The following is an 11106-nucleotide window of genomic DNA, read 5'->3' as shown; positions in this document are numbered from 1 at the left end:
AGATAAATGAAGCATTCAAGTGAGTCAAAACTCTGCATAAAGTTTCCAGGGTGAGCATCCCTCTGGTCCCCACTTAATGCCCAACCTCCTAATGTGCAAACAAAACCTTCACCCATGGCTGAAGACAGTTACTAATTAATATGAATCTACAGCTACACTGTAAAAGCTAATTTGGCTTTATTTGAAATGTTCTCCCATTTTTGAGTTGATGAAACTGATTGTTGCTAAATAACTGAAGCTACTTTGTAGAGTAAACAAGGCCCACTTTAATGTGTGACTTCAGAGAATGTATTTGTACTGTGTGCATCGACTGCACTGTAGCGTTTCAGCTTTTTAAATGCATTTCCCTTCAATTTCCTATAGTGTGGAATTAAAGATTAAATATCATAGTTTATTCACTGAACAACAGAGTTTTTGCTCAAAATGTGTCATGTTTGATGTAAGCTGGTGGACTCAAAATGCACGACGATCATTCTGCTTGGAGCTTCAGTCACCGCTATCTCCATTAGCGATCATCCTCTTTTTGACTAAACCCTTTTTGACTAAACCCTTAGCTGGGCCTTTGTTTCTGATCAAAGACAAGACAACTCTCTCACGAGGTCTGGTTTCCTGCGCAGAAAGGAACAGAAGGTAAGTTAGAATCAGAGCCAAAGCATACAAACATGCAAACACCAAGCACCAATCAGCACCAATCCCACTAACAGTTTCCAGTTTAACAATCAGTCATCAACTGGCTGTCTGGCTGTAAGTGTCTGATCGCACATTTAGTCACAGGTGGGTTAATTATACAGACAGAGAGAGAGAAAAAAAATGGAAAACTGAGTGAGAAGCTGGGTGATTAATTAAACACATGAGGACATTTAAAAAAAAAAAAAAACCCTCCTGATTGCAAATGGCTTTGTGGTAAAAACACAAATCTGACACAGTGTGGGGATAATGATCCGTAGGTAAAAGTGCATTATTTAGTGTTCTGCATCATCTAAGTTAGGAGATGAAATTACATTACATTACATTAGGTCTACTGATTGCATTTTTTAACCAGGGAATTAGTCACTAATCAGTTTGTAAACTGAAGGGAAACAACACGATTAACAAGAAATGAAAGCTGCTTTTTAAAAATAATCACTCATATTTAGTTTTTATGAAAAGATCAATATTGAACAATATTGAAGAGGAACGAAGTTAATAATAATAATAATAACATTAAACACAATAGGGTTTAACACCTTATCTGTTTATACCGGGTCTGGGGCCAGGTGTTGGTGCCATCTGTAGCAGTTTAACACCTCAGCCTGGATGATTCAGATGTGGAAAACTGTGTGCTCTTACCTCTGGCTCTTACCTCTGGCTCCTTCATAACAGCCGGAGAAGGGGCATTTAGGAAACTTGGAGGCGGCCCAGAGTTCTGTTTGCTTTTCTTTTCCTTCTTCTTCTTCTCTTTTTATCAGATTTTTATAAATCTCGAGCACAATGGAATAAATGGAGACCAGGCGGAGTGTGACAGGGTTAACTGATGGGGAGCCGTGAGGGAAGCAGTGAGGGAAGCCGCGAGGGAAGCCCTGTGAAGCGCGCAGTACAGCGGACTGAAGCCCGACTGTGGAGGAATGAGGCTGCGCTGCTAAGGCAACTGAGGAGCTCTCACAGTCTCTTCCCCTCTGTCTCTGTTCACATTACACAATCTGCGATGGCCTCCTATATGCTAATTTCAAAGTTCACTGCTGTTCAAGTTACACTGTAGAGGGCCTGAGCTGGGCCTTTGTTTCTGATCAAAACTAAATATAATGTTTTTCCCCAGGTACAGGTTGTTTGACGTGTTAATTTACCAACTATTTTTTTGTAATCGTATTGATGTTTCACATGTTTTAAAAATAATAGGAACAGTTTGTACAAAATTATATGGGAAAAAAGTTGTTAATTTATGAATATTTTTTACAGCGTAGAAAATATATTACCAATTTAAACTTAAAGTGAAACATTTCTTTTTTTAAAAAGTAAGGCCATTTTTAATTTGGCATCCAAAAAGTTGGAACAAGGGCTACAAAAGGTAAGTAAGTGACACTAAAAAGAGCCCGTTTGTGGAACATTTTGCACCTACTTTGGTTTATTGGGAACAAGTAAGTAACATAACCAGACCTAAAAAGAACATCTTAGAGAGGCAGAACATCTGAGGAATACGGAGTAAATACAGTATGTCAGATGTGCCACACAATGCTCAATTACATTGGTGGGAACTAGTGCATTAGCGCAGTTAGCTCGTTAAAGTGTTGACAGCGTCCAGCCCCACGCACGGGGCGAACCGCGGTAGCTCGTTAACGGAGATTTGCGGTGTTGTGGCGTTAACGTCATTTCAACGAGATTTACGCTGACAGAACTAGTGGGAACACAATGAATATGACTGCACATTTACTCCGACATCATCCTAGTGCAAAGACAAGTGGAAGCAGACAAAAACAACAAGCACGCATGGTACAAACTTTACCCGAGTCATTTAGACAGCCGTTAGCACATGATTCTCCTTATGGGGACCTGATATGTTTAATATGCTGCTGAGAATATAGCCCAGAAGAAGTGTATAGTATAGCTTTTATTTTGGAAAGAGACATTTCTCTGTAATAAACTCTCTTTTCCAAAGATGAGTGATTTCTCGATCAGAGAGATCTATTTTTTTATTACTTTGTTGTTTCAGCAACATTAAATTTAAAAACTGTACTTTTGAGTTAAAATATATATTTATAATTTTAATAAATGACAAATTAAAAAGGCATGAACATTTTTTTGTATCAAAAAAATATTGAACTGTGACACCAAAGTATCGAACCGAACTGTGAATTTTGTGTATCGTTGCACCCCTAATAAACATGTTTTCACTCTATGAGCATAACAGGGAGAAGGTTAGATAAGAAAATGCATTAGAAAAATCTAGAAACAGTGTAAGCTGATTAAAAACAGAAAAGGTCTTTTCAGAAATTTCACAATTAACCTTTAGAAAGTAATCCACTCAATTGTGTGATTGAACTGGAAAAAAGAAAAACAAATGTTAAACACCCATCCATCCATCCATCTTCTCTCACTTATCTGGGGCCAGGATGTGGGGGCAGCAGCAGCCTGAGCAGAGAAGACCAGACCTCCCTCTCCCCAATCACTTCCTCCAGCTCATCCGGGGAAACACCGAGGTTTTCCCAGGCCAGTCAGGAGATATAATCTCTCCAGTGTGTCCTGGATACTGCCCCGGATCCTCCCAGTCATTAGTATTTATTCACCAATGGGGCACCAAGAAAGATGGGCTGGGTGTGTGGTCATGTGGTATAAGATTTATACATAAAGAGCATAAATCTGGGGTGGAGTTTCAACTTTTTCCTCATCTAATGTTACAAACGTCCACTTTAACGAACACACAAAAATGAAAGTTTAAAAAAAAGGGAAAAAATAGGTGTAAAAAAAATGTTAAAATGTTTCATAAGAACATTATCCTGGGATGAAGATTAAGGTTCAGCGTTATTCAGCCTCACATTAGCAGGCAGGCACTGACAAACCACAGCAGCAACTGTGATAAAAAATATAAAACAGGTTCTAATACTTTCAAATACAGCAGAGTTCAGGTACAGTATACCACAGGCATAAACAACCTTTTCCTCATCTCTGATATGAAGCTGGTCAACATCTGCAGAGCTCAGCTGGAACACAAGGCATTTATTGGCTTCATCCAATGAGGCTTTACATTTTTAAAGTAATGCCATTATTGAATCCCCGGGGTTCAGGTTAACCTGAAAGCTCCACTGTAGAGTCCTCAATATAGTGTTTGCATCCTGTTTTTAATTTATTTTTAGCAATGCAATGGAACATACTTGGTGTTTTGTTTTGATGCCCCTTTAAAGCGATTAAAAAATGAACTACTCTGGCTCTGATGCAGCTGCTTCTCTCTGTTTGTAGCCGCGAGCACTGTCCTGTCTTGGATCTGATTGGTTACATGTCATGAGTACTGATGGCTAGTGCAGAGGAGGGGATTGCAGACTGAAGCAGCTCTGGTTAGTGAGCACAGCTATTCTTTAAACCCTAAAATATTATGATTTCTTATGTAGATGACAGACATGGCTTACTTAACTCTCACAATAAAAAAAAAGCAGAATAATGCATTTTGTTGCAATATACAATTTATTAATGTAGCAATGATGCACATGAACAAAGGCATGTCAGTGTCAGGCACAGGTGATCTGATTCTCTGAGTATCAGCCAGTAGGCAATACAGAGCTTGGAGGGAGCCGTGATTTAGAACCCCCCTGAACAGCCTCTGAATGTTTATCCTGCTCCCTCTGAAGGTGTTATGGCCTGGGTGGCCTTGACGGTCAAGTACAATGCTCCAGTCATATTCACAGCAGGTCTCCTCTGTAATCCATGCACTTGATAAGTGAGTTAAAATTTAGTGGCCTGGAAAATAGGACCCAAGGATATGTTCATTTTTAAGGCTAGAGTAACCTGTAAGAACCGTTTGAGTGATATTGTTATAATATACAGGCTTTTACCTTTACTGTCTATGTCCACAATTTAGAGTTTTTGAATGCAGGATACTTTATTAAAGCAGTTTAGGGGGACCATAGCAAAAGCTGAATCAAATAATGATTATCACTGAAATCTGAGCTAACGCTGATATTGAGAGCAGTGAGAGAGCAGAGGGTGGGCCTGTCCAGGCCTGAAAATGCACATTGTGACAGAGAGTGCACTTGACGTGTTTTTGTTTGCTTTTATTCTTTTTGCTAAGCAGATTGCTGAGGGTATGGCACACTTGGGCCAGGAGTTCAGGGCCCGTATCCCTAAAGAATCTTTGTGCAAAAAGTGGCTCCTAGCGGCCAAATTCTAAGAAAATTCTCAGAGTCATGACGTTTTCTTAGAATTTCCCCTAAAAGTGACACGACAATCCCAGTTAATATAAAAGCTATTCCTCAAGATTCCTAGCGCTTAAAAGGGCTCCTAAGGCGAGATCTGCTAAGAGCAGGGAAGAGGACTTTTAGTGGCTTAGGAGTTCCCCTAAGCAGCTGCACAAAATGGCCAACAGAAGAGGCAGGAGAGATGTCCTGCAAACACTGGATGACATGGAATTATTGAGATGCTACAGATTGGATCGTGCAGGAATCATGTTTGTGGTGGATCTCCTTAGAGATGCAATTACTTCACCAACTCGACGCCACAACGCTATTACACCGGAGACGAAAGTAATCACAACCCCGAGGTATTTGGCAACCGGGAAAATGCAACAATGCAGCAGTGATGACTTGGGTCTTCAATCACAGACATTGCTAAAAGCTGAGCCGTGTTACCCTCGTTAAGACCACACTGGACTTGTAACGTTGTGATTTCTACTTCATTAAGGACAGCCTCTTGAGATAGGCCATCTTGTTTTCAACGGGGTCCATATGGGAGTGAAAGTACAAAATATGCCAGCTAGGATATTAATATGAGCAAATAAGACACGAATCATTATTTGAACAGGGTGTAATGAGTTTAAGTTTTCACATATTTTAGATTCTAATGGCTATAACCCCTACAGCTTACTATTCATTTTCCAGATATTTTCTTGAATGTGAAATATTATTTACAATTACAGTCAGCATAAGATTAGAGTATATAATATGTTTATTGATTTGAGGGTACATCCTTTGCTCATTATCACCAAAAGCTCATTTCCATCAAACTTGTAGGATCAACCAATCACGGCTTTTGAAATGATGACTCATACCTAGCAACAGGGTCAACCACACCTCCTCACTAAGATAGGATTTTCCATCCATTCCTTGCTCAGAGTTCACTGAAAATGTTCTGGAATCACTTCTAAGCTAAAACTCCTGGCAAGGAATTTTTAGGTTAAGTTAGGAGCTCTCTGAGAGGATTCTCAGAATCTTTAGGGATACGGGCCCAGGTCTTTTCGCAGCTCCTCCACTGCACACACTCTCCCCGTCAGTCTCCCCCATATCTATTAGGGGTGCAACGATACACAAAATTCACGGTTCGGTTCGGTTCGATACTTTGGTGTCACGGTTCGATATTTTTTCGATACAAAAAAATGTTCATGCATTTTTAATTTGTCATTTATTAAAATTATAAATTTATATATTTTAACTCAAAAGTACAGTTTTTAAATTTAACCCTAACCCTTGTGCATGTTTTTTATTTTGACAGCGAATGCGCACCTGCGGACCACTTATGTGCAGCCCTGGTTATTTAGCTCATCATATTGCAGCCACAGAAATTCTTTTGTCCATGAAACCATAAAGCTGCACTTTCTTTTTGCCTTATAGTCTGATGTGTCATAACTTCTCCGTTTTGTGGTAAGCTTTTCTTTGGCTGTCACTTCTTCACCCTGACCTGTCTTATTTGGCTCAGCAGAAGTGAAATGCTTTTACACAGGCACTCACATAAGCTCAGCGATTCTCTGCGCGATCAACCTCTCACATGTTTAAGCTGCGGGAGATTTCACTTGTCATGTTTGCATAGTAAGCTAACAATTGATAAGACGATGTCAGAGGAATTGGTGCACAAATTACAGATCAGTGCTGTCGCTCTCTATACACAGTTCGCGCGATTGCAAAGTGAAAGCAAAAAAACAAGCGCAAATTCAAACGTGACTTCAATATGTCACATATTGACAGTGGCTCACCGATGCCAATGACATAATTACCCAGCTACATTTCTGAAAGAATGCAAAAGCATTGACATATATTTTTCCTACAATAGCCCGACGGGCAGGGAAGAGAAAGATTTTGGTAGCCCGACTGAAAAAAATCGCTAGCTCCGGGACGTCGGGCTAGCGATATTGCAAGCCCTGTATCTGATTGAGGAATCACTCATCTTTGGAAAAGAGAGTTTATTACAGAGAAATGTCTCTTTCCAAAATAAAAGCTATACTATCCGCTTCTTCTGGGCTATATTCTCAGCAGCATAAGGAGAATCATGTGCTAACAGCTGTCTAAATGACTCGGCTAAAGTTAGTAGCATGCTTGCTTTTTTTTGTCTGCTTCCACTTGTCTTTGCACTAGGATGATGTCGGCGTAAATGTGCAGTCATATTCGTTGTGTTCCCACTAGTGCTTTCAGGTTAATCTCGTTGAAATGACCTTAACGCCACAACACGGCAAATCTCCGTTAACGAGCTACCGCCGATCGCTCCGTGCATGGGGCTAGACGGCCAACACGTTAACGAGCTAACTGCGCTAACACACTAGTTCACACCAATGTAATTGAGCATTGCATGGCACATCCAACATACTGTTTTACTTTAGTCCATGACTCGCTTACCTTCAGGGTCATACGTCACATGAAAACCAAAATAATTCCAAACGCCAGATCTGAATGAGGTTCAATTTGCCTGTTGCAAGGAGAGCTTAACTTCTGTCTCGCTAGCTTGCCCTGCGCTCTTCCTTCTGACTATGCTGTCTGTGTTGAGCGCTCAGTGGATCTGCGCTCGACAGTGCAGCCTAGGCGGAGTAGTCGAACAAATCAAATCAAATCACTTTTATTGTCACATCACATGTGCAGGTACATTGGTACAGCACATGTGAGTGAAATTCTTGTGTGCGAGCTTCACAAGCAACAGAGTTGTGCAAAATACAATAACGTAAACAAGCAAAATACAAGAATGGCTACATCTGAAACTAATAAATATCAGAATCAGAATCAGAATCAGAATACTTTATTGATCCCTGGGGGAAATTATTTTTTGTTACAGTGCTCCATTTTAAACCAACATTAAGACAAGACAGACAATACGCTAACTAAGAATAGTACAATATATACATATATATACATACATACATACATAAGTCACTTATAAATAAATATTTGGAAAAGAATATATGTACAATATATAATAGTATATGCATTTCTGGATGTGTATACTAAATATTTTTCTACGTGTGTGTGTGTGTGTGTGTGTGTGTACACATATTTTACAAATTAAATAGAGTAAACAATAAATAAAATATATAAAATAAAATATACAGAGTGAGACATGTGCAAAACAGTGGCATTACTGTACAGTATGGAGTGCATAATGTTAAAGTTCCAGTAGTGAATCTGAGGTGTCTATGAAGTGTTCAGCAGTCTGATGGCCTGATGGAAAAAGCTGTCTCTCAGTCTGCTGGTACGGGACCGGATGCTGCAGAACCTCCTTCCTGATGGAAGTAGTCTGAACAGTTTATGGCTGGGGTGACTGGAGTCCTTGATGATCCTCTCCGCTTTCCTCAGGCACCGCTTCCTGTAGATGTCTTGGAGGGAGGGAAGCTCACCTCCAATTATCCGTTCAGAGCACCGCACTACTCGCTGGAGAGCTTTGCAGTTGTAGGCGGTGCTGTTGCCATACCAGGTGGTGATGCATCCAGTGAAGATGCTCTCAATGTCACAGTGATAGAAGGTCCTGAGGATGCGGGGGCTCATGCCGAATCTTTTCAGTCTCCTGAGAAAGAAGAGGCGCTGCTGCACCTTCTTCACTGTTTTGTTTGTGTCACACAGCGGAAATTTGTGTTTTTATGTTTTATCAATCTGTGTATTGGTACATAGTGTTGATTTTATTTGCATGATTTTATAGTGATATTTATATTGCATGTTTGTTTGTTGATATTTATACTGCATGGTTTTATCCTCATATTTATATTTGTGTTAATGTTGTACCATGTTCCTTTAACCCACTGTGGACTAAACAGATAATTGTAGGCACCTGTGAGGTGGGGGCGTTCCCCAAGGTGGCCTATCAGCCACCAGGTAGACCTGTTAAAGGGGATGGTGAGCGCAGAGACAAAAGGAGAGAGGAGTGACGCACGAAGGGTGAGGAGGAGAAAAAGGAACGCGTGCAACCCCGCACGTGTGTGGAACGAACTGCTGCCTGACTGTGGGGCGCTGCGAGTTGTTCGGCGATCCAGTCCTAACGGCAGGAACGGCAACAGTGGGTGGCGATGGCTGCAATGCACGACAGGGCAGGGATGCCCCTCTGCCTGCATCTGACGGTGAGACGAGGGAGGCCGTGTTCAGGTGTGGAGTGGGGCGGGACTGTACGGCGACGCGCTGTCAGGAGGAGACAGGTCTGCGATAGGAGCCTCCTCCCTGGTCTGTTGCTGACGAGTTTTACCATACTGGAAGAGAAGTTCCTCTCCTGTCTCTTTCATATAAGGACCATTCGCCCAGGTGTGGCTGGACTGTGGGATTATGGGACTATGGGAGGGTAATTTTAGCATATGGAAAACATTCATTTAGCCTTGTTTTAATATTGTATAGTTATTTCTGCCGGCAGGGTTTTTAGCGGGTTGCAACACTATTTTTATTGTATACGGGGAATTTTATCTTGTATTTGTGACTCTGGCTGTGTTTTTTTTATGGAAATAAATGTGTTTGAAGCCAGCTTAGTTTCTGTGCCCTGAGCGCTGACCCGCCCACTCCCCTTTTTCGCTTGTATGTATACCAGACGTGGTGGTGGTGAAGATTTAGGTCCACCAGTCTTAGCGGCTACATTTGTGTGTACTGACCACGTAAGATCCTCAGCCAGGTGTACACCAAGGTGTCACGGCTGCCGAGGCGAGCCGTGTGGATTTAGAAGGAGGACCCAAGATGCAGGCAGTGGATGAGATACCGGTGGTTTTATTTACAGAGGTGTAGTGGCAAACAAACAGTGGGGCATAACAAACAACTAAAGACCCCTAAACTGGGAGAACTAAAAATAACAGACCTGGGAGCATATGACAACGGATGATGAATAGCAGAGAGACGCAGACGAGGAACAGGACACCGTGGAACACAGGGTAACAGACTGATACGGAGTTACACAGACTGACACGGAGGAACACAGACGAACCGGCAACAGGCAGGAGAACACACAGGGCTTAAATACACACACCAGTAATCAGGGGATGAGAGACAGGAGGGCAACACAGCTGGGAGGAATCTGGGCTGACGGGACAGGGGAAACGTAAACTGATCACACTCACATATGACACGGACCTTCACAATAAAACAGGAAACTCAGATACATGGAACCAGACAAGACATTGAACTAAACAGACAGATTCACAAACAGATGGGGAGACACCATAGACAGACAGATACAGACGCAGACTCAGAGGCAGATCGAAAATAACACAGAACTTAAACAATCATCTAGAAAATGATAACAAACTAAAAGCGCTGGGTCACCGACCCAGGACCATGACACAAGGAACCGGAAGCTGCTCACTCTCTCCACAGCAGCGCCGCTGATGGTGATGGGGGTGTGTACTTCTCTGCACCTCTGGAAGTCCACTATCAACTCCTTTGTCTTTGCGACGTTGAGGGTGAGATGGTTGTCTTGACACCAGTGGGTCAGGGCGCTGACCTCCTCCCTGTAAGCTGTCTCATCACTGTTGGTGATAAGACCCACCACTGTAGTGTCGTCCGCAAACTTCACAATGATGTTGGAGTTGTTAGTGGCTGTGCAGTCGTAGGTGTAGAGTGAGTACAGGAGAGGGCTCAGTACACACCCCTGTGGAGCACCAGTGTTCAGTGTGATGGGGGATGATGCTGCCCAGTCTGACCACTTGGCGTCTGTCAGACAGGAAGCTAAGGATCCAGCTGCAGAGGGAGCTGCTCAGTCCTAGATCCTGCAGTTTCCTGTCCAGCTTCGAGGGAACGATGGTATTGAATGCTGAGCTGTAATCTACAAACAGCATTCTCACATACGTGTCTCTCTTCTCCAGGTGTGACAGGGCAGTATGTAGTGTCAGGGCTATGGCATCATCAGTGGACCTGTTGTGGCGGTATGCGAACTGTAGAGGGTCCAGTGAGTCGGGTAGTGCAGAGCAGATGAAGTCCCTGACCAGCTTCTCGAAGCATTTGCTCACGATGGGGGTCAGGGCTACAGGTCGCCAGTCGTTCAATGAGGAGATGGTGGAGGATTTGGGTACAGGGACGATGGTGGCCATTTTGAAGCAGGCTGGGACTACAGACAGAGAGAGGGAAAGGTTGAAGATGTGCGTGAACACTCCAGCCAGCTGAGCCGCGCATGACTTGAGGACGCGGCCGGGAATCCCGTCCGGACCAGTAGCTTTGCGTGCGTTCACCTTCCTGAAGCACCTCCGCACATCCTCCTCAGACA

General features: G+C 42.6%; 1 protein-coding gene across 2 annotated transcripts in view; it reads right to left on the bottom strand.

Moving 5' to 3' along the window:
* The window catches only part of LOC309699978 (carboxypeptidase O-like), a 39105-nt gene extending 31629 nt beyond the window's left edge, over positions 1-7476 (bottom strand). For both annotated transcript variants that reach the window (XM_082523286.1, XM_082523285.1), the window contains exon 1: positions 7287-7476. Coding sequence is in view for 1 of the 2 variants with exons in the window: in XM_082523285.1 (XP_082379411.1) it covers positions 7287-7298 (12 nt within the window). In the remaining variant the exon portion in view is untranslated. The remainder of the gene's footprint in view (positions 1-7286) is intronic.
* Positions 7477-11106: the final 3630 nt, after the last annotated feature.

Source organism: Aulonocara stuartgranti (genome assembly GCF_965226115.1).
Source record: "Aulonocara stuartgranti genome assembly, chromosome: 23".
NCBI classification, from domain to species: Eukaryota; Metazoa; Chordata; class Actinopteri; order Cichliformes; family Cichlidae; genus Aulonocara; species Aulonocara stuartgranti.
This window is presented reverse-complemented; position numbering and strand designations above follow the sequence as displayed.